The 25,225-nt window shown below is 35.7% G+C and overlaps 1 protein-coding gene across 1 annotated transcript in view; it reads left to right on the top strand.

Moving 5' to 3' along the window:
• SLCO6A1 (solute carrier organic anion transporter family member 6A1) overlaps window positions 1-25,225 on the top strand; it is a 140,454-nt gene that overhangs the window by 24,304 nt on the left and 90,925 nt on the right. Inside the window, exons 2-4 of the mRNA XM_025389405.1 lie at window positions 5,187-5,444; window positions 7,760-7,945; window positions 9,805-9,901. Of these exons, the coding sequence (XP_025245190.1) occupies window positions 5,187-5,444; window positions 7,760-7,945; window positions 9,805-9,901 (541 nt within the window). The remainder of the gene's footprint in view (window positions 1-5,186; window positions 5,445-7,759; window positions 7,946-9,804; window positions 9,902-25,225) is intronic.

The raw sequence follows: 25,225 nt of genomic DNA, 5'->3' as shown, positions 1-25,225 counted from the left end.
GTGTTACTAACCAGGGAAGCTTATGTGAGCCTTCATGTTCAGGGTTTTTTGCCAGTCATGTAGGCATGCAGCACCTCTGTGACTAACCTCAGATACTCAGACTCCACACCCACACCCCATGACAAGAAAGATCTTCACCATAAATCACATCATTAGCATAAACTGTGTGATCAAACTGGTACAATATGGCCCAAGGCCTCTGCCATATAAAAACATTGTTATCGGACAGAATATTGCAAGGGCTTAGAGCTTTTCTCCTGGGAGCTACCAAACAGCCAGTCCTGAAGTCACGCCTTTATTTTATTTGTTTGTTTGTTTGTTTGTTTATTTATTTATTTATTTATTTATTTATTTATTTATTTATTTTGAGATGGAGTTTCACTCTTGTTGCCCAGATTGGAATGCAATGGCGCAATCTCAGCTCACCACAACCTCCGCTTCCCGGGTTCAAGCGATTCTCCTGCCTCAGTCTCCCGAATAGCTGGGATTACAGGCAGACGCCACCAAGTCTGGCTAATTTTGTATTTTTAGTAGAGACGGATTTCTGCATGCTGATCAGGTTGGTCTCGAACTCGCAACCTCAGGAGATCCACCCACCTTGGCCTCCCAAATTTCTGTGATTACAACCATGAGTCACCGCTCCCGGCCAGGTCTTTTTAAAACAACCCAGTCCTGTTCAGTTAACCCTTCACTGCAAAACTGTGAAAAGCAACTTTAATATATTGCACCTAACTTTGTAAAAACTATTAAAACATATTTTTCAGAAAAGATATTAATCACATTTTATTAAGGATAGTTTGGCTAAGAAACTGGTTAAAGTATGTGTGTGTTTATTAATATTCTTATTTTTAAAAAACATTGTGATATATAACATAAAAATGCTTCGAAATGTTTTAAGTAAACTTTTTCAGCTTCACCAATGTAATAAAAGTAATTTGTCTATAATTACAAAAATAATATGACCTTTTTATTTGACGGAGTCTCCCTCTGTCGCCCAGGCTGGAGTGCAGTGGTGCAATCTTGGCTCACTGTAAACCTCTGCCTTCTGGGTTCAAGCAATTCTCGTGCCTCAGACTCCCTGAGTAGCTGGGATTACAGGCTCCTGCCACCAGGCCTGGCTAATTTTTGTATTTTTAGTAGATATAGGGTTTCACCCTGTTGATCAGGCTGGTTTAGAACTCCTGACCTCAGGTATCCACCCACCTCAGCCTCCCAAAGTGCAGGGATTACAGGTGTGAGCCACTGCACCCAGCCAATAATATGACTTTTGATATAATATTCTGTACCAGTCATTGAACCAGGAGAAACAAAGCAAAACAAACTAACAAACCCTCAAAGATGGAAATCTGGAATTGGTTCTCTGACATGATTGAGCTTGAAGCCAATGACAAAAGTGATATTTGTGCCTGTGAATTATGGTTCACTAGAAATCCATGGCATGTAGCAACAAAAAGAGTCATTTAAATTATGCCTAGGATAAAGTTCTTATTGAAGGCAAGACATTGAAAGACAAAACAGCTGCTGCAATTGACTCCTGTGGTGGAAACTTTAGCTGCATTGAAAAGTTTACAGAAGGAAAATGAAAAGTTTAGTGTATGGTTAGAAAACGTGTGAGCTTCTCTCATAGTCTCATAAGAAACTCTTATTATTTTTAGGCACATATTTTTGGTCAATACTAACTCTTATTCACAGGCGGCAGAATTGCAACATAAGTTGAACTCAAACTCACCAGATCACTTCTGTGGGAGTTGGGGCATTGATTTGAGAAAAAAGAAACCCTGTGAATTAGGATAAAGGCATCTGAGTGAAATTTGGTGAACCTGAGAACCATGAAACCCCAAATCCTGTACCTTCTTTGCCAGTAGAAACAATTATTCCTCTTATATCTTAAGAGAAACAATTCCTTGCTTGAAGACATTGAATTGGCCTCACCTGAGTTAAAGGAATGCTAATTCCCCTTATAACCCATCCCCATACCCCATTGCTGCCAGACTCATAACTCAAATCAGATTCAGCCTTCCCAGAATGATAAAATCTATCCTATGAGAAAATATTCTATATACCAAAATTTGCTTGCCACTTCAGTAGTGGTTCAAGACACCAATTAGTTTAGAGTATATGGAACACTCTGTCTTCCAAAATGAAGGAAAATTTGTGCTACTGTACCACTCACTATTAAGAAAGAGGCACAAATTTTGGTGAGCCTCTGTGATTTTTCAATGGTAGAAGTATGCTATGGTAGCATTATATACTTAGTCAGGGGAGGCCTTGAAAAGTAGAGGAAAAAGGAAATCCTCCCCGTGGAAAGAACATTGAGCAGTACATCTGATTGTCCATATTGTCAAACATTGCCCAGTGGTTTGACCATTTGGTAATTAGGAAGGCTGTGTAAGTGGTATGTCTCTCCATATAAGTAGAGTTATCCTATCTGAATGAATATTCACCAAAAGAAAGCCATTGCACAAGAGGCTCTCAATAATGAAGTACATAGACAGATATGAATATTAGCCAACCTCTTTCCCTAGCCATTCTATCTCTTGTTCAATGGGGTCTTATTTATAGTGACAATTACATCAAGGATGGAGGTTATATGAGAGGTGATAGACAGCCTTACCTTCACCAGAGCTCGTCTGGTTATTGCACTGCTGAATGCCTGCCTTGCTACCAGGAAGAGTCAATATAATCTAGGTACTGGCCCCATTCCTTAGTGAAACCAACCAGTTACCTGGAGGCAGGTATTATATAGTTCTGGTTCTGTTATGAAGTGGGCAATAATTTCCCCTCACTAAATTAGACATTTATTTTGGATATAGGTTCTTCTTTTGTCATCATGGTCCCGCTAACACTACCATAACTGGACTTAATGAATGCCATATAAAGCATTATAATCATATTTACCAACACATTGCTTCTAATCAAGAAACTCATTTTACAGTAAAGAAGTATAGCAGAAGGCTCATGTTCATGTAATTCACTGATTTTACTTCATGTCTCAATAACCAGAAACTTTTGGTCTTATAGATAATTATGATGTCTTATTGAAGACTCGGATAAGACTCCTAGTAGTAGACAACATTCAACCACTCCCAGTAGTAGACAAGTTTGTAGTGCTGTCCTATGTGCTTTGAGAGAACAATCTATGTATATTATCTGGGATCAAGGGGTAGAAGAGGGAGTGAATAGTAGAAGAAGGAAGTTATGAATATCAACTATAGTCTCATAACCATTTAGAGAAATAAAACTTGTGGCAGCTCTGCATTTCCTCTTACTTGCTTATCTTGTGTATTCACACACAAATATGTTATATGTACATTTGTGTGTGTATATGTTTATATATATATGTTCTCGTTTTTTATTTTCTCTCTTCCTCTTTTTTCCTATTGTATTTTTCTATTAATACTTTATGGAAGGTATAAAACCATATAAATTAATCTCTAGGTTATAGAATATGCCTCAATTAGAAGGGAAATTAATAACCCCACCTTAGAGATAAACTTAATTACTGACAGGACTTATTTCCTACATTGGCTATTATCCTCCTTGGCCACATCTAATGTAAAAGTTAAAGAAAATTCTTATCCTGGGTGCAGCAAAGTTTTTATAGGTTGTTTCCTACTGGTATTGCTCTGCTAAAACTAGTTGTGGCTCCAAATCTAGCTCGTGGTTTCTTTGGCAATATATTTCCCCTCAAATATTTAGTTAGTGCTATGATATATTTGCTTAACTATTGGTGGTTAACTTTGCAATTTGGTTTTTAGGTCAAAGAAAATCCATTCAGGTTTGTGATTAAACTGAAGGATTAGCATTACACTGAGATAGATATAGTGATTGATTAGACTATGTATCTCTCTTTTTTGGGGGAAAGAGTAACAGCATCTCTGTAAAATGATAATTGTGATACATTAGGCAGAAGCATGATGATATTGCTATTTATTTGATATTAAAATTTAAATATGGGAGGAAAGGTGAAAATGTATACCAAATAGTCTAAAAGATAAACTCTGTAAGTTATTTGTCTGTTGGCCATGATCTCCATTACTCCTATTTGCAAGGGAATGGGAAGTCTGAAACTACACTTCCCAGAGTTGCTGGGGCCCAGCTGACTTTGACTTACATGTTGCCAATGAATCTGTGGCAGTAGATTTGAAAAAGGGCAAAGGGAAGACTTTCTTTTCCTTTCTGTTTCTGTTGGTGTTTTTGGCATCAGGAGCAATGCTGGGTGATTAAAGGCTCCTGGATTTATGCTCAGGAATAAATGTGATGCTATCAGTACTATAGAGCCCATGAGCTCTGGCACCTGCAAGGGTATCAGAATCAGCAGTTGAGCTCCCTGTCATAGGAAGACTGTGGGCTCCCGGCTTCCTGCAAAAAAAAGGTAGTGATTACAGTTCTAACAGCAGCAGCAGCAGCAGCAGCAGCAGCAGCAGTAGTAGCAGTAACCTAGGCACTGGTAACTTTGGTTGCATAGATAACATGAATTTTGATTAGTAACCGTTTGGACTCCAACTAATGTACTACTTTTGTAATCAATCCCTACATCAATTAATTTTGTTTCAAATTCTTAGTGTGATTATAATTACTTTTTTCCTAGTTGGATGTTGAGTGATAGAAATATACATAACGTGGTACCATTTATTTCACATTCAAGAACATGAAAAACAATACTTGATATTGTCTAAGGATATATGCATTGTCAAAAATGTTAAAAAGGCTAACAACTGGTAAACTTTAAATACAGGATACTGATTATAGAGGGAAGGGAGACAAATGAGTTTGGGAAGTATGCATTGGGCTTTAACTATTTTGATAATGTTTTATTTTCTATTCTAGATGGTAGATAAATATTATATTAGTAATAGTTTTTAATTTTTTATAATGTGAAATGCAATATATTAAAATAAAGATCAATACTAAGTGCGATGACACAGCAATCACTACTCTTTAGGAAATTACTCATAGAAGTAGTTAAAAAATAGCTTCAAAAATTCAATTAGCGAATATTTTGTAGAGGTTAAGGCCTATTTGTGTTTTAGAAAAGGAATTGTTACATGCTTATAGCTTTTAAACATTCAGAATAATGTAAAATAAACTTACATCATGTAATTTAAATTTTGCTTTGTAATAATCATAATAATGCCTTCTTAAAATGCATATCATTGCTTTCTCTTTTTCTTTTTACATTTTAGGTGTGGTGTTTGGTCTTACAGATGTCAGCATTGGCAATGTTCAGAGGAACTATTCTCTGAAGACCATTGAAAAGTTGGCATTGGAATTGAGTTATGATATTTCATCTGGCCTGGTAGCAATGTTTATAGCATTCTATGGAGACAGAAAAAAAGTAACATGGTTTGTAGCTTCCTCCTTTCTTATAGGACTTGGATCACTTTTATGTGCTCTTCCATTCATTAATGAAGAAAAAAATAAAAGTAAGGTAGGAATTGAAGGTAAGGTTTTAAAATATACTGTCATATATCAAATCAACATTCATTCAAATCTTGGCTCAAGGAACTTAAACTAGACTGTGATAATTGTTTGTCTGTATATCTATTCAGTCATCCATACTGATTTATGTGACCAAGTTTGCTAATTAACTAATTGTAGCATCCTAGTGGACATACATGTCATCATAGAGGAAGTTAATGATTAGTTTTAGTCTCTTGATAGAAAACATTTATTTTCAGATGTTGGTCAGTAGGAAGCTCAGTACTGCGATCCCTAGGAGAAGGGAAATAAACAACTTGAATTTTCTTTGAGAAGGCAAGAGTGAATCGATTAGGGGCATGTTTTATGATTATCAGGAGCATGAAGGACCTCCTCGAGTTTATTAATCATGAAATCAAAGTGGGATTTGCATGGTTGTGCAGCTACATCAAGCTTTAAAAGTACAGGTAGGGAGTGGGAAGCAGAGTTATTTTGAGTAGGGTTGCAGTTTGACTATGGGGTTGCATGATTTGAAAGAAAGCAAGGGAATTAAAAGTATTTAGATGATAGTGAAAGAAGTAAGGACATGAAGGGGACATTGGGATAGTGAAAAGGAGCAGAATCAATGGATTATATGCCCTGATGAATTTTTAAGGATTGTTGGAATTGGGTTGCTAGAAAGAGTGAGTGGAAAGATAGGGGTGGTTAGAATGTAGATGTTTGAAATTATCATTGAGAAAGGTTTGTAGTTATTATTTTTGACATTTTAAATGACTAGCTGTATTTGTCTGTTCTCAGTCTGCTATAAAGAACTACCTGCGACTGGGTAATTTATAAAGAAAGAACATTTAATTGACTCACACTGCTTCAGCCTGTACAAGAGGGCTGGGGAGGCCTCAGGAAACTTACAATGATAGTGGAAGTTGAAGGGGAAGCAAGCATATCTTCACATTGTAGCAGGAGAGAGCGAGCAAAGTGGGGAGTGTTACACACTTTCAAACAACCTGATCATATGAGAACTCACTCACTATCACGAGAACAGCGAGGGGGAAATCTGCTCCCGTGATCCAGTCACCTCCCACCAGGTCCCTCCTGCAACACTGGGAATTACAATTCGACCTGAGATTAGGGTGGAGACACAGAGCCAAACCATATCACTAGCTAAGGTAGGTGGAATACAGTGCATAACAGGAAAAACGTTCAAGGAACTAAGAGGTCAGGGCGTTGGAAATATCACATTGACACTGATATCACAAGTTAATATGTCTGTACAAAATTGAACCTTCAGCATTTGAATCACAGTTCTAGAGACTACCTCCTACTTTATATGGAGTCAAAATCATTTCACATGGATACTAAACCAGCTGAAAATTTCATTTGTATACTATATTGCAATATGCACTTTAATAGTGTTTCCACAATATTATTTTAAGAGCATTTTGTTAAATGTCAACCCGAATGACCATGGCCAATATAGTCTAATAGTATTGCCTAGATCTACCAATCTACAAACAAATTTAATTACACAAGCATTTACTTAATATTGTTATATAACCATGTAAATAAAAAAAGTATAAGAAATACACTATGGCCTGAAAGACATTAAAATCTAGTGGATGACCACATAATGACTAACTCTAATGGAAAGAAATATTCACTATATAATGCCTTGTCCTTATGAACATATGTTCTGAAAGTTAGTGGGTCTAAAATGGGAAATTATTTAATCAGAGTGAGACAAAGTGAATATAAAGATTGTTAAAGAGGTGAACATAAAACTAAACTCAGAAGGTACTCTTTGATAACGCAGATAATCTAGAACATTAGAAACACTTTTAGCCTAGGGTCAAAAGTCAGGGGAATTAGATGTCAAATTTAAGAGGAATATGTGTATGTGTAAATGCATATATATAAATACACAAACATATCTGTGCACACATACATACAATCACGCATGCACATTTATGTTTTGGTTTATAATATATGTATCTTTTGCAAGATTCCCACACAATTTCTTCCTTTTTTTTTTTTTTTATCTTTTATTTTGGAGACGGGGTCACAATATGTTGCCCAGGTTTGTCACAATCCTCTCACTTCACCTTTCCGAGTAGCTGGTACTACAGGTGTGTGCTGTGTCTGGTCCAAATGTGTGATGGCATTTTTCTGAGAACGTGATGATTGATTGTAGTACTACTACATTCAATGTAAATTAAATGTTAACTTAAAGAAAAAAGCTTAATTTTGGAAATAGCTTGTAAAATATTTGATAAAGAATGCTGCACATTTGTTTTATGTTTGAGTTCAATTAACAAAAATGTAATCATTGTCTTTTCAAAAGATATTTGCACAGAAATGAAGGTTGTCAGTGGTTGCCAGAGCAGTGATGCATCGTTCCAATCAAAATACCTGTATTTCATCACCCTTGGGCAGACTATGCAGGGAATAGCAGGAATGCCTCTTTATATCCTTGGAACAACCTTTATTGATGAGAACGTTGCTACACACTCAGCTGGTATCTATGTAGGCAAGTTTTACCTCCTCTATTATGATTGACCCATTTTGATTTTCCTTGAATTTTGGTATGCATATCTAAGCTGATACAAAAGTACTGTTGGCCCTTATGATAACGTTGTAATAAATAACTAGTATACCAAACCTCCAAATCACATTGATTCACATAATTCTGAGGAATTGTTTGAGATTTGGGTTTCTAGACATGTCACCTGAATGTCACCGAAAATACATAGAGCAATTGAAATAATACATACTTTCGGCCAGGCATGGTGGCTCATGCCTGTAATCCTAGAACTTTGAGAGGCTGAGTCAGGCAGATCACTTGAGTTCAGGAGTTCAAAACCAGCCTGGTCAACATAGTGAAACCCTGTCTCTACTAAAAATACAAAAAAATTAGCCAGGTATGGTGGCGAGCACCTGTAATCTCAGCTACTCTGCAGGCTGAGTCAGGAGACTTGCTTAAACCCAGGAGGTTGAGATTGCAGTGAGCTAAGATCGCACCACTGCTGCCTGGGTGACAGAGCAAGACTCTCAAACAAAAAAACAAACAAACAAAAAATACCTTCTTAAGTAATAAAAATTATACTCTTTATGTATATGTGTATGCACATTTATAAACATGTATATTCATATATATGTACACTTAATAATAGCATACTATTCCTATTTACAATGTCTATGCTACTGTATCCCATAAGAAGTAATCCTGGCTATATCTCAGAATAATCTGTACTCTCTTATATTGCAATAGATTCTGGTCCTGGTAGATCATCTATTTGTACAGGGTTATCTAACTATCACTTTTGAAAATAAATTTAAAGTTGTTTTTATATACTTATTGTGAAGGTGTATTGACACATCCTGGTAGCTAAGGTGAAGGGTGCAGAAGTAATGATAACTTTAAAGTATCACCTTGCTAGAGCATCCCAACTTAAATAAAATAAGGCATTTTGAATTTCTAGTTAAATATATTTTATGTATATTACACTAAATATATATATTAAATAAGGTATAATGAATTATATATTGAGTTTCTGTACTACATGCATTGGATAATACGTATGATGGTTAGTGTTATGTGTTTGCTTGGTTAGGTTATGACACCTGGTTGTATGGGCAAACACTACTCTAGATGTTTTGGTGATGGTTGTTTTTAGATGCGATGAACATTTACAATCCTCAGAATTTGAGCAAAACTGATTTCAGAATGTGGGTGGGCCTCATTCAATCAGTTGAAGGTTCTATGAGCAAACACTGAGGTTTTCTGAAGAAGCAATTCTACCTAAAGACTGTAACATCAACTGCAACATCCAGCCTGCTGGTCTGCCCTACGAATTTGGTACTTGCTAGGCCTCACAATTGTATTTTGTATGAACCAGTTCCTCAAAATGAATCTCTCTGTTCTCTCTCTCTTTGTTTTTTGAAAGTGATTATTATTTTTGTGTTTAAAATTTTTTTTAATTTCAGTAGTTTCAGGGGGAACAGGTGGTATCTGGTTACATAGATAAGCTCTTTAATGGTGATTTATGAGATTTTGATGCACCCATCCCCCAAGCAGTGTACACTATACCCAATGTGCAGTCTTTTATCCCTCACCCACCTCTCACCATTACCCCCGAGTCCCCAAAGTCAATTATATCATTCTTATGCTTTTGCATTCTCATAGCATGGCTCCCACTTGTGAGAACATAATGATGTTTGGTTTTCCATTACTGTTTTTCTCTCTCTTTTATTGGTTTTGTTTCTCTGGAGAACTCTGACTAATACAGAATGCTATGAAAAGCTTTCAGAAATAATTGATTTCAGTCCTTTTTTATCATAACAAAGCTGGCTTATGAAATTGCTTGATGTTCATTGTTTATTTTACAGGTATTGCAGAGTGTACGTCAATGATTGGATATGGTATGGGTTATGTGATAGGAGCACCACTAGTTAAAGTCCCTGAGAATAGTACTTCTGCAACAAAGTAAGGCATTATTTTTTCTTTCTTTTGTTTACATTGTATAAAACATTTACTAAATAGCTACCATAGCTTACAAATAAACACACATATTTAATTTGTAATAACTATAGTTTTAGAAGAAGTATATGCAAATGTGACTTACATGCACATATTTGTACACATAAATACATCTAAAGTATACATCTTAAACATTTTTAAGTTTATAGTACAGCACTGTTAACTATGTGCACATTGTTTTTCAATATATATCTAGAATTTTTGCATCTTGCAAAAATGCATTGTTTTACTTTCTGTTTCTGAGAGTTTGACTGTTTCAGACACCTTATAAAACTGGAATCATGCGGTATTTGTCTTTTTGTGATTGACTTATTTCACTTTAAATAATATTTTGAAGTTTCATGCATGTTGTAGCATATAACAGGATATCCTTCTTAATTTAAGGCTGAATAATACTCCACTGTATTATTGTACATACCACATTGGCTTTATTCATTCATTTTTCAATGGACATTTAAGTTGCTTCCAGCTCTTTACTATTGTGAATAATGCTGCAATTAATACAGGTGTACAAATATCCCACAGATATCCTGTTGTCAATTCTTTTGTATATATACTCAGAAATTGGATTGCTAGATCATAAGGTAAGTCTATTTTTCCAATTTTATTTTTTTGAAAAACTTTTATACTGTTTTTTAAAAAACTGCACCGTTTTACATTCCTGCAGTGCACAGGGTTCCAATTTCTCCACATCCTCACCAATACTTGTTTTTTCTGTTTGTTTGTTTTTCTGATAGTGACCATCCTAATGGATCCAAAGTGATACCTTATTATGGTTTTGATTTGCATTTCCCTGATTATTAGTGGTGTTGAGTATCTTTTCAATGCTTCTTGGCCATTTGTATACCTTCTTTTATCAATCCAAGTCCTTTGGCCATTTTTAATTCAGATTGCTTTTTTGTTGTTGTTGTGTTGAAGTTCTTTATATATTCTGCATATTAGCCTCTTTTCAATACACGGTTTGCAAATGTTTTCTGCCATTCTGCAGGTTGCCTTTTCACTTCACCAATTGTTTCCTTTACTGCAAAAAAGTTTTTAAGTTCTGTGTAGTGCATTCGTCTGTTTTTGGTTTGCTGCCTAGGCTTTTGGTGTAATATCCTAAAAATAATCGTCAAATCCAATGTCACTAAGCATTCTCCCTATGCTTTCCTCTAAGAATTTTATGGTTTCAGGCCTTGTGTTTAGATGTCTAATCCATTTTGAGTTAATTTTTGTATATGGTGTAAGGTAAGGTCCAACTTCATTTTTTGCATGTGGATATCCAGTTTTCCCAACATTGTTTTTTGAAGACAATTCTTTGCACATTGTGTAGCCTTGGCACCCCGTCAAAGATCATTTGACCATATATATGAGGGGTTATTTCTGGGTTCTCTGTTCTATTTCATTGGTCTATGTGTCGGTCTTTATACCAGTACCCTACTGTTTTGAGGACTGTAGCTTTGCAACATATTTGAAATCAGGAAGTGTTATGCCTCCAACTTTGTTTTTCTTTTTCAAGACTGATTTGGCTGTTCAGGGTCTTTTCTGATTCCACATGAATTTTTCCTATTTTTGTAAAAAATGCCATTGGAGTTTTGATAGAGATTGCATTAAATCTGTGTTTCATTTTGGGCTGTATAAGCATTTTAGCAATATTCTAATTCTAAGAATATTAATATTAACTCTCGTGTTTAATCCATAAACATGGGATAGCTTTACATCTATTTGTGTCTTTACTTTTTTTCAGTAATGTGTTATAGTTTGCAATGTGCAAGTCTTTCTCCTTGTACACTGTTCATTGTTAGTGTATGGAAATGCAACTGATATTTTTGTGTTGATATTGTATCCTGCAACTTTACTAAATTCATTTAGTAGTTCTAATAGTTAGGCACACGGTATGTGTATGCATGAATGTATGATCCTTAGGGTTTTCTATATATAAGATCATGCCATCTGAGAACAGAGATAATTTTACTTCTTCTTCTCCAATTTGGATGCCTTTTATTTCTTTCTCTTCTCCAATTTTTCTGGCTAGGACCTTCCAGTACTGTGTTGAACATGGGGAGAACAAACTATGGATTTCTTCCTGATCTTAGAAAACTTGCTGATTTTCACCATTGAGCATGATGTTAACTGTAGGCTTTTAATATAAGACCTTTACTAGGTTGAGGTGTAATTTCCTTGTATTCCTAGTTTTCTCAGTGTTTTTGTCATAAAAGGGCATTGAATTTTGTCAAATGCTTTTTCTGAATCAATTGATATGATCATGTGGTTTTTCTCTATTATGTTAATGTGGTGTATTATACTGATTTATTTTCATATGCTGAACCACCTTTATATTCCAGGAATAAATCCCACTTGATTATGATGTATAATCCCTTTAATATGCTGTTACATTCAATTTGCTTGTGTTTTGATTAGAATTTTTTCATCAGTATTCATCAGAGATATTAGTCTGTAGTTTTCTTGTAGTATCTTTGTCTAGGTTTAGTATTAGAGTAGGTTGGCCACATAGAAAGAATTTGAAGTGTTCCCTCCTCTTCAATTACTTGGAGGATTTTGAGAAGGATTATTGTTAATGCTTATTGAAATATTTGGTACGGTTCTCCAGTGAAGCTATTTGGCCCTGGGCTTCCCTTTTTTGGGAGGTTTTTGACAGTTGATTCAATCACCTTACTAGTTACAGGTCTGTTCAGATACTTTGTTTCTTCATCATTTTGTTGGTAGGTTGAATGTTTCTAGAAATGTATCCATGTCTTCTAAGTTATCTAATTTGTTGGGATAAAATTATTCATAGTAGTTTCTTGTGATTCTTCTTATTTCTGTGGCATTTAGTTGTAAAGTCTTCCGCTCATTTCTGATTTTTGTTATTTCAGTCTTATCTCCTTTTTCTTAATTTCTCTGGCTAAGGTTTGTCAATTTTGTTAATCTCTTTTAAAAAACCATCTCTCTGTTTTGTTTATTTTCTCTATGGTTTTCCCAGGCTCTGTTTCATTTACAATAATTCTGCTGTAATTCTGCTATTTCCTTGCAACAGTTTTATAAATATATATTTTAAAACTGTATTTTAATTATATATTGGGAACTAGTACCATCAGTTACCTCCTCTTCAACTTTTCTTGTTCTCTTTTTGAGATGATGGAGTTAATTAAGGAGCTATACCTACCACTTTAAGAAAATAGAGAAGTAAACCTTCCATTTCTGAAATTCTGAGTTCATATGAAGGAAGAACTAGTAGAAACTGAGATACCAAAGAATGGTTCCATGGTTGTTTATTGCTACAGATACTACCTGGAAACTATCCTGCTAGGTCCCCTGGCAACTCACTTGGGGTTCTTACCAAGCTAGTATAAATTTTTGGTAACTACCAGACAAATATCATAAAAGGGAATAGGTAAGTTTTCAGGGAATAAGCTATGTGCTGAATATATTTTGTTTGCCTCTCTAAATTTACTCTTCATCTTTCTAACATCTTCTCCATCCTCCTCTGCTCAGGGAGGCTGACCTGTATTGACAGCCTCAATGTATTCCTCTGTACTCTAGATTTCACTTAGGTTTTGCCACTGAGAGTCACTGGCAGATGAGAAGGCAGGGGAAGCTTAAGATTACGGTATTTATTCTTTCAGGTTCTTCCTGAAGGCTTGTACCTAGATTGGTTGTATTTCTCTTCTGAAGGTCATGGCTATCAGCAGGATACCGTCAACATTTATTAAGCATTGTTCCAATGACATTCAGGGCTGTGATAAGAGGTTGCTACTATTGCTAGCCCCAGAATGTTATACTATGCCTTGTTATTTTCCCTGAAGTCTGCCCACATTACTAAAAATAGTTCCCTTATCCCTCTTCAGATGATCTAGTGTGAGTTAAGTATACATTTTCTACCAGGATTCTGAGTGATATTAGAAGCAGTATCAGAAGTAGCAATAATAGGGTTCCAGAACTATGTTGAATGTTCGTGTGCACAGATATTCTTCCTAGTGATAAATTGGACATAGTTATTAAAATTATCACAGGTTGTGGATTGGGATTAAGGCTTTAGGAAATTAAGTGGGCATAGCATTTAATTCAAATGACAAAGTAATTTTAAAAAATTCTGGGTTGTATGGGTTATTTTAACAATGCTAGAGAATATTTCCAGAGAAAAAGAAACATTTAAGTGTGTGAATGTTCAGAAAGGAATGGCCACTCCATTATGGCTTCACTAAACAGTGGCCTTAAGATACAGGAAATCCTTCTAGCAGTTAGAACTTCAGGCTGTCCTGTATTAAGGTTGTCCACTTAATATAGGAGAGATGGCCTGAAGTATAAATATCTAATGATTTATATTCAGCTTGTTTGGGTAGTTAGAGACTTAGAGCAAGATTGGAAAATAGGTGGTAAGAAGAACATGTGATTGAACTTCTCTGAAGGGGCACATGAAGAAGGGATTTACTTTGGAAGATTCTCAGGTCAGTTGAACAATATGACCAATCCTGTTCATATCAGTGAGCCTCCGTCTCTTTTTTAAAAACCAACCTAGGTCTTCATTAATGGGCTCATGCGAAAAATGACCATGGAGAAATCATTACAACAACTCATGAAAGAACAACCATGCCCCAAGAAAGGAGAAAACAACAGTTAACTCCACTGCCTATAACATCCTGGCTAACAGAGGTCCTGAGTCTCTCCACATGACACTTTTATTACAAGCACAAATGACAATCGAGAAAACCAGTGCAGTAAACAAAACTACAACCAAGGACCTTAACAGAGTCCACTGCATTCCCCTGCTACCTCCATCAGAACAGGTGCCGGATTCCATGGCTGACAGGCCTTAAGAAAATCGCATTATAGGACTCTTTAGAGACACTCCCCAGTACCAGCCTGAAGCCTGGTAATTCCACTGGGTAGCTAGACCAGAAGAGAAATAATAATCGCAACAATCCAGCTTTCAGGAAGCCCCATCCCTAGGGGAAGCAGGAGAGTACCACATCTCCTGCTCAAGGGAACATTCCATGAGACAAAAAACCCTTCAAAAAATTAGTGAATCCAGGAGCTGGTTTTTTGAAAAGATTAACAAAATAGATAGACTGCTAGTAAGACTAATAAAGAAGAAAAGAGAGAAGAATCAAATACACACAATAAAAAATGATAAAGGGGATATCACCACTGATCCCACAGAAATATAAACTACCATCAGAGAATACTATAAACTCCTCTATGCAAATAAACTAGAAAATCTAGAAGAAATGGATAAATTCCTGGACACATAGACCTTCCCAAGACTAAACCAGGAAGAAGTTGAATCTCTGAATAGACCAGTAACAGGCTCTGAAATTGAGGCAATATTTAATAGCCTGCCAACGAAAAAAAGTCCAAGACCAGACAGATTGACAACGGAATTCTACCAGAGGTACAAAGAAGAGTTGGTACCATTCCTTCTGAAACTATTCCAAACAATAGAAAGGGGGAGGGAATCCTCCTTAACTCATTTTATGAGGCAAGCATCATGCTGATACCAAAGGGCCAATATCCCTGATGAACATCAATGCGAAAATCCTCAAGAAAATACTGGCAAACCGAATCCAGCAGTTCATCCAAAAGCTTATCCACCATGATCAAATCGGCTTCATCCCTGGGATGCAAGGCTTGTTCAACATATGCAAATCAATAAACAAAATCCATCACATAAACAGAACTGATGACAAAAACCACGATTATCTCAATAGATGCAGAAAAGACCTTCGACAAAATTCAACAGCCTTTCATGCTAAAAACTCTCAATAAACTAGGGATTGATGGAACGTATCTCAAAATAACTATTTATGACAAACCCACAGCCAATATCATACTGAATATGCAAAACCTGGAAGCATTCCCTTTGAAAACTGGCACAAGACAAGGATGCCCTCTCTCACCACTCCTATTCAACATAGTATTGGAAGTTCTGGCCAGGGCAATCAGGCAAGAGAAAGAATTAAAGGGTATTCAATTAGGAAAAGAGGAAGTCTAATTGTCCTTGTTTGCAGATGACATGATTGTATACTTAGAAAACCCCATCATTTCAGCCCCAAATCTCCTTAAGCTGATAAGCAACTTCAGCAAAGTCTCAGGATACAAAATCAATGTGCAAAAATCATAAACATTCCTATACACCAAGAACAGACAGAGAGCAAAATCATGAATGAACTCCCATTCACAACTACTACAAAGAGAATAAAATACCTAGGAATCCAACTTACAAGGGATATGAAGGACCTCTTCAAGGAAACCTACAAACCACTGCTCAACGAAATAAAAAAGGACACAAACAAATGGAAGAATATTCCATGCTCATGGATAAGAAGAATCAATATCGTGAAAATGGCCATACTGCCCAAAGTAATTTATAGATTCAGTGCCATCCCCATCAAGCTACCAATGACTTTCTTCACAGAATTGGAAAAAACTACTTTAAACTTCATGTGAAACCAAAAAAAAAGCCTGCACAGGCAAGGCAATCCTAAGCCAAAAGAACAAAGCTGGAGGCATCGAGCTACCTGACTTCAAACTATACTACAATGCTACAGTAACCAAAACGGCATGGTACTGGTACCAAAACAGACATATAGTACAATGGAACAGAACAGAGGCCTCAGAAATAGCACCACACATCTACAACCATCTGATCTTTGACAAACCTGATAAAAACAAGCAATGGGGAAAGGATTTCCTATTTAATAAATGGTGCTGGAAAAACTGGCTAGCCATATGTAGAAAGCTGAAACTGGATCTTTTCCTTACACTTTATACAAAAATTAACTCAAGATGGATTAAAGACTTAAACGTAAGACCTGAAACCATAAAAGCCCTAGAAGAAAACCAAGTGCCTGCTGTCTTCAAGAGACTCACATAATACATAAGGACTCACATAAACTTAAAGTGAAAGGGTAAAAAAAGATATTCCATGCAAATGGTAACTAAAAGTGAGCAGGAGTAGCTTATATCAGACAAAACAGACTTTAAAGCAACAACAGTTAAAAAAGAAAAAGAGGGATGTTATAAAATGATAAAAAGTCTAGTTCAACAGGAAAATGTCACAATCCTAAATATATATGCACTTAATGCTGGAGCTCCTAAACTTTTAAAATAATTACTACTCGATGTAAGAAATGAGAGAGATGACAACACAGTAATAGTGGGGACTTCAATACTCCACTGACAATACTAGATAGGTCATCAAGACAGAAAGTCAACAAAGAAACAATGGACTTAAAATATACCCTAGAACAAATGGACTTAACAGATATTTACAGAACATTCTACCCAACAACTGCAGGATATATTCTTTTCATCAACACGTGAAACATTCTCTAAGATAGACTGTATGATAGGCCACAAAATATGTCTCGATAAATTTAAGACAATTGAAAGCATATCAAGTATCCTCTCAGACCACAGTGGAATGAAATTGGAAATCTACTCCAAAAGAAAACCTCAAAACCATGCAAATACATGGAAATTAAACAACCTGCTCCTGAATGATTACTGGATCAATAATGAAATCAATATGGAAATTAAACATTTCTTTGAACTGAACGATAATAGTGACACAAACCTATCAAAACCCCTGGGATACAGCAAAAGCAATGCTAAAAGGAAAGTTTATAACATTAAATGCCTACATAAAAAACTCTGAAAGAGCATGATTAGACCGTCTAAGGTCACACTTCAAGGAACTAGAGAAACAAGAATGAACCAAACACAAAATCAGCAGAAGAAAAGAAATAACAAAGATCAGAGCAGAACTAAATGAAATTGAAACAAAAAATACAAAAGATAAATGAAACACAAAGCTGGTTCTTTGAAAAGATAAACAAAATATATAGACCATTAGTGAGATTAACCAGGAAAGAAAGAAAGATGATTCAAATAACCTCAATTAGAAATGAAATGGGAGATATTACTACTGATACCATACAAATACAAAAGAACATTCAAGGACACTGATACGGTTTGGCTGTGTCCTTACCCAAATCTCACCTTCAATGTAATAATCCCCACATAGTAAGGGTGGGGCCAAGTGGAGATAATTGAATTGTAGGGGCAGTTTTCCTCATACTGTACTCACATGTAGTGAATAAGTCTCATGAGATTTGATGGTTTTATAAATGGAAGTTCCCCTGCAAAAGATCTCTTGCCTGCCACCAGTTTTGTTATTTTTTTTTAAGAGATTCTCACCCAGGCTGGAGTGCAGTGGTGTAATCACAGCTCATTAAAGCCTCGATTCCTGGACTCAGGTGATCTTCTCACCTCTGGAGTAGCTGGGACTACAGGCATGCATCATCATACCAGGATAATGTTTTTGTATTTTTGGTAAATACGAGGTTTACAAAGGAATCAGAACTTCATATACACCATATGCAAAAAATCACAATATACAAAAATCAACTCAAGATGGATTAAAGACTTAAATGTAAAACCCAAAGCTATAAAAACCCTAGAAGAAAACCTAAGCTGTACCATTCAGGAATAGGCATGGGCAAAGATTTCATGGTGAAGACACCAAAACAATTGCAACAAAAGCAAAAATTGATGATTGAGATCTAATTAAACTAAAGAGCTACTGAACAGCCAAAAGAAACTATCAACAGAGTAAACAGACAACCTACAGAATGGGAGAAAATTTTGACAAGCTATGCATCTGACCAAAGTCTAATAATATCCAGCATTGATAAGGAGTATAAATTTACAAGGAAAAAAAGAAAAAAACAACTCCATTAAAAAGTGGCCAAAGGACATGAACAGACACTTCTCAAAAGAAGACTTACATGTGGCCCACAATCATATGAAAAAAGTCTCAACATCACTAATCATTAGAGAAATACAAATCAAAACCACAATGAGGTACTATCTCACACAAGTCACATTAAAAAGTCAAAAATTTACAGATGCTGGTGAAGCTGTGGAGAAAAAGGAACTCTTTTACACTCTTGGTAGGAGTATAAATTAGTTCAACCATTGTGGAAGACAGTGCTGTAATTCCTGAAAGACCTAGAGACTGAAATACCATTCAACCTAGCAATCCTATTACTGGGTATATACCCAAAGATAAACATCATCCAATTAGAAAGACACATGCTGGTTGTTCATGGTATGTTCATTGCAGCATTATTCACAATAGCAAATAAATAGAATTGATCTAAATGCCCATCAATGATAGACTAGACAAAGAAAATGTGGTAAATATACACCATGGAATACTATGCAGCCATAAAAAGGAACGAGATTGTGTCCTTTGGAGGGATATGAATGGAGTCGGAGGCCATCATCCTTAGTAAACTAATGCAGGAATAGAAAACCAAATACCATATTTTCTCTCTTACAAGTGAGAGCTAAATTACGAGAACACATAGACACATAGATGGGAAAAACAGCTGGGGCCCACTGGAGGGCAGAGGGTGGGGTGGGGGGAGGAAGAGGATCAGAAAAAGTATCTAATTGATACTAGACTTAATAGCTGGTTGATGAAATAATCTGTAAAACAAACCCCCCCCCCGACACACATTTACTTATTTAACAAACCTTCACATCCTGCACTTGTACCCATGAACTTAAAATAAAAGTTAAAAAGAAAAAAGAGAATCACAGTACTAACTAATGTGAATATTCTGAGTTACTGGTTCGGGTGGAATGGGTTTCTGCTATATAGCAGAGACAGGCATAACTTTGTTTGAAATCCAGGGGATTTATTTGATTCTTAGTATTCACATTGTCCAGTAGTTCTTTTTAATGAATAACTGCCTCAAGTCATTAAAGAAAATACCACTAAGGCTCAGATCTTATAGGAATGATAGTTTGGGTCACCTCACCAGATGAAGTATTCTTTCCAACCAAGGTACTAGCTGAGGGTAAGGTATTCATAAAATAGATGGTGAATGAAGGAAGATGTGATGGTAACCTCAGACCTTGTCACTACTAATGATGCAGGGACAGTAGCAACTAGGTTTTTGTGTTAATTTTATTCTAATTTTTATTCTTCTAGGTTATATGATGAGCCCTGGTAATGGTAACTATTTTAGACAAAATACCTTTCTCTCAACATACTTGAGACAAAGAATTGAGATAAATACGTGAGGGCACACTATTAATTTGAGAAATGATACTAGGAAGCATGATAGGGTAGTGTGGAAATAAGCACAGGAAGTTAAAAAAGACAATACAGTGTTCGTTATATTGAGCAATTTACTGCTTGGGGCAACTAGGACTCAATCCCACTGGAGAACTCTGGCGGACAGTGTAAGATAAGAGTTATCCCATATATATATATGTGTGTGTGTGTGTGTGTGTGTGTGTGTGTGTGTGTGTGTGTGTGTATATATATATATATCCACTAACTCCTGGAAATTGTTGGTCAAGCGATGCTCCTGGAGTTAATATTAAGACCTAGGATTTCTGACCTGCTCTCTGAGAACTGGGCCAAGCATAGAGTTCCTGCTATTCAAAGTTATTCATTTGCTATATATGGGAGTGATGAATGCCTAGGTGACATAATACAAATGGGACACTAACAACGTCTTCTATAACAATGTTTTAGTTTTCAGTTGCAAATATATTTGAATTGTTATAATGCCATAATTGTATAATAGCTAACAGGATTTGGTGTAGTTATCTCAAGAATTTTCTCACCCAAGAATTTTATTTTTTCCAGCAAAGAGCACTAATAGATTCTGAGGTACAAAAGTGATGAGGTGTGTTGGATATCATCAGTTTGCTGCCATAGTTCCACTCTCTACTTTTCTCCACTCTGCTCTGTACCTAAAGAGGCTGATCTATTATAGACGACATCATTGGTCTCCTTTACAATCTAGCTTAGTTTTAGGCTTGGCTTGTGAAGAGCACTGGCAAGAGATTTGAGAGCTTGAGGAAACTTAAATCTGGATATTTATTCTTTCCTCTCCTTTCCTGATGAATCTCAATGGCTTGGTGGTGTCTCTTTAATAAAGGCTACATTTGTCTTATGACCTTCTGATACAACCACCTGTAGAGTTCACTTAACTTCTGTCTCCTCTTGCCTCTTCAGGCACCTTTTCAGGTGGTAATGGCTGTCTTCTGTTGCAAGACCCAGGATACCATCTCTTCCTATTCAGATTTCTTTAAACTTTCCTTATGTCACTTAAATAGTCCCTTCTAGTAAATTACTCAAGGAGAATGTATTATTAGAACTCAGTATGTATGTTAGCCTTCTGTATTTTTTTGAAATTGCTGCTTATATTCTGTCTTATTTTTATATTGGTTCATTATTTCTTATAGATTTATAAAAATTCTTCACTTATTATGGATATGAATTGTTTGCTAGACCTATGACAAATAATTTCTCCCAATCTGTCCTTAAACTTTGTATATGGTATATTATACAAACTTTAAAAGTTTTTATATCATCAAATATATCAATATTTTTCTTTCCATAAATTTTGAATGTTCTTTCTTTCTTAAGAAGTTCTGTTTTTTTTATTTCGATAGTTTTGGGGGAACAGGTGTTATGTGAATAAGTTCTTTAGTGGTTATTTCTGAGATTTTGGTGCACCTACCACCTGAGAAGTGTGCACTGTACTCAATGTGTAGTCTTTTATCCCTCACCCCCCATCCTACCCTCCCCTGCAAGTCACCAAAGTCCATTACATTTCTTCTTATGCCTTTACATCCTCATAGCTTAGCTCCCACTAATGAGTGAGAACATGCGCAATTCCGTCCAGTTGCTGCAAATGCCATTATTTTGTTTCTTTTCTTTTTTTTTTCTTTTTTTTTTGAGACTGAATTTTGCTCTTGTCGCCCAGGCTGTAGTGCAATGGTGCGATCTCAACTCACTGTAACCTTCGCCTCCCGGGTTTAAGCAATTCTCCTGCCTCAGCCTCCCAAGTAACTGCGATTACAGGCATGTGCCACCACGCCCGGATAATTTTGTGTTTTTAGTAGAGATGGGGTTTCTCCACGTTGGTCAGGCTGGTCTTGAACTCCTGAGCTCAGGTGATCCCCCTGCCTCGGCCTCCCAAAGTGCTGGGATTACAGGTGAGCCACCGTGCCCGGACTATTTTGTTCCTTTTTATGGCGGAGTAGTATTCCATGGTGTATATATACCACATTTTCTTTATCCACTCATTTGTTGATGGGCTTTTAGGTTGGTTCCATATTTTTGCAATTGCAAGTTGTACTACTATAAACATGTATGTGCAAGCGTCTTTTTCATATAATGACTTATTTTGTTCTGGGTGGATACCCAGCAGTGAGATTGTTTGATCAAATGGTAGTTCTACTTTCAGTTCTTTACGAAATCTCCATACTGTTTTCCACAGTGATCGTACTAGTTTACATTTCCACCAGCAGTGTAAAAGTATTCCTTTCTCACCACATCCACACCAACATCTACTAATTTTTATTTTTTAATTATGGGCATTCTTGCAGGAGTAAGGTAGTATCTCATTGTGGTTTTAACTTGTCTTTCCTTGCTAATTAGTGATATTGAGCATTTTTTCATATGTTTGTTGGGCATTTATATATTGCCTTTAGAGAATTTGATGTCTTTTGCCCACTTTTTGATGGGATTGTTTTTTTCTTGCTGATTTGTTTGAATTCCTAGTTGATTCTGGATATTAGTCCTCTGTCATACGCATAGTTTGCAAATATTTTCTCCCACAATGTGGGTTGTCTGTTTTCTCTGCTGATTATTTCTTTTGCTCTGCAGAAGCTTTTCTGTTTAATTAGGTCTCATCTTTATTTTTGCTTTTAGGATTTGCTTTGGGATTCTTGTTCATTAACTCTTTGCCTAAGCCAATATCTAGAAGAGTTTCTATAATGTTATTTTCTAGAATTTTTATGATGTCAAGTCTTAAATTTAAGTTTTTGATCCATCTTGAGTTGATTTTTGTATAAGGTAAGACTTGAGTCAATTTTTATATAAATGGGTAATGAGGATCCAGTTTCATTCTTCTATATGTTGCTTGCCAATTATCCAAGCACCATTTGTTGAATAGGATGCCCTTTTCCCAATTAAAGTTTTTGTTTGCTTTGTCAAAGATCAGTTGGTTGCAAGTATTTGGCTTTATTTATAGGTTCTCTATTCTGTCCCATTGGTCTATGTGCCTATTTTTATACCAGTACCATGCTGTTTTGCTGACTACAGCCTTGTAGTATATTTTGAAGTCAGGTAGTGTGATGCCTCTAGATTTGTTATTTTTCCTTAGTCTTGCTTTGGCTATGCAGGCTCTTTTTCAGTTCCATGTGAATTTTAGGATTGTTTTTTCTAGTTCTGTGAAAAATGATGTTGGTACTTTGATGGAAATTGCATTGAATTAATAGATTGCTTTTGGCAGTATGGTCATTTTCACAATATTGATTCTATCCATTCATAAGCATGGAATGTGCTTCCATTCATTTGTGTCACCTATGATTTCTTTCAGCAGTGCTTTGTAGTTTTCCTGGTAGTGGTCTTTCACCTCCTTGGTTGGGTATGTTGCTAAGTATTTTATTTTATTTTATTTTATTTTATTTTATTTTATTTTATTTTATTTTATTGCAGCTGTTGTAAAAAAGATTGAGTTCTTGATTTGTTTATCAGGTTGGTCACTGTTGGTGTATAGCAGTGCTACTGATTTATGTACATTGATACATTATCCTGAAACTTTACTGAATTCATCAGTTCTTGGAGCTTTTTGAATGGGTCTTTATGGTTTTCTAGGTATATGATCATATCATTGGTGAACAGTAACAGTTTGACTTCCTCTTTACTGATTTGGATGCCTTTTATTTCTTTCTCTTGTTTAATTGCTCTGGCTAGGACAAGAAGTTCTTATGCTCCATAAACTTATTAAAATATTTGACTATATTTTTTCTAGTACTTTTGTAAATGTGTTTGTATGTTGATATTTAACATTCAATTTCAGTTTATTTTTGCATATAAGAGGCATGGGCCAAGCTTCTCTTTTTTCTTCAAGAGGATATCTGATTGTACTGATGACATTTATCTATCATTATGTGTTTTTTATTGATATTAAATACCATCTTTGTCATAAATTAAAGTTACCTGTATCCGTAAATTTCCTTCTTGTCTCATTTAATCTATTCCCTGATACACATTTCTATTCCCATGCCAATGTTACAATATTTTAGTTACTAAAGCTTTATTGTATAGTTTGCTATTTGGTAGGAGAAATATCCATTTATTACTGTTTTTCATGCAACATTGGGGCTATGTTTGCAAAATGACTCTTCAATCTAAATTTTATAATCTAAGGTTTTAATCAAAGCATTTTGATTTGAATTACTTGAATTTATGGACCACATTAGGACTGTTATCTTTTCATGCATATGGTATGTTACTTTCTTTTCTCTGTTCTTTTATACCCTTCAATAAAGATTTATAATTTCCTTTATTGAACATATTCCATTAAACCTATTCCTAGGCATTTCATACATATTTTTAGTATTGTGAATGGAATATCTATATTTTATATGTAACCATTATATTGTTTATCACAATTGATAGTTTTTTTAGTTGATTTCCCTACCTCTTTTGGGTACACAATTATATACACATATGTAATAATCACATGTAATATAAGTATATAGTTAGAATACATAGCTGGGTTCAAAAGTGAAAAAAACTCCTGACTATTATAACCAATGAGGAAACATACTCCCCTAGTGACAATATGGAATTGAAACTCCCTGAGTGTAGCATATGCAGATATATATATATATGACAAGTGGGTAATGACAATCAAGACTGCAACCCTAGGAAAATTGGAATTTCTACCCTTAATAATGAGTTGTCCCATCAGTGAATAAGACAGTGTACATTCTCTACATTCCTATGAAATACAAGGTCTGCAAGCAAGTTATTCACCAGATCTTGGTTGGTAATAGAAACACCAATGAAAAACCAGCACTTCCAGAACTATGGTTCCCATGGATGTGAGCATTCTCCCACAGCGGCTGTTTGGAGGGGGTGTTAAATGTGTGTGGAGTAGAAGACAACGGTGTCTATGTATTAATCAACTCCCCCTAATCTACTCCTTAAATGACAGAATAGCTTCACAACTATGAAAACTCTCCACAAATCCATGGCTTCAGCATTCATCGAAGACAAAGTATGCTTAAACTACAAAATAATTATGAGTAAATCTAGAATAATAACAAATCCCAGCATAGAATCCTTGACTTTCCCATATAACCTTCCCCACTGTAAGGCTTTATGGTGAGCAAAGGCAGATGAAGAAAAATTGCACAGAAGACAGAAGACAGCAAAGGGTCCTAAGGGTGATTTGGAATAATAAC

Source organism: Theropithecus gelada, chromosome 6, assembly GCF_003255815.1.
Source record: "Theropithecus gelada isolate Dixy chromosome 6, Tgel_1.0, whole genome shotgun sequence".
NCBI lineage: Eukaryota > Metazoa > Chordata > Mammalia > Primates > Cercopithecidae > Theropithecus > Theropithecus gelada.
Note: the sequence above shows the minus strand (reverse complement) of the source record. Positions and strands in the feature narration are given on the sequence as shown.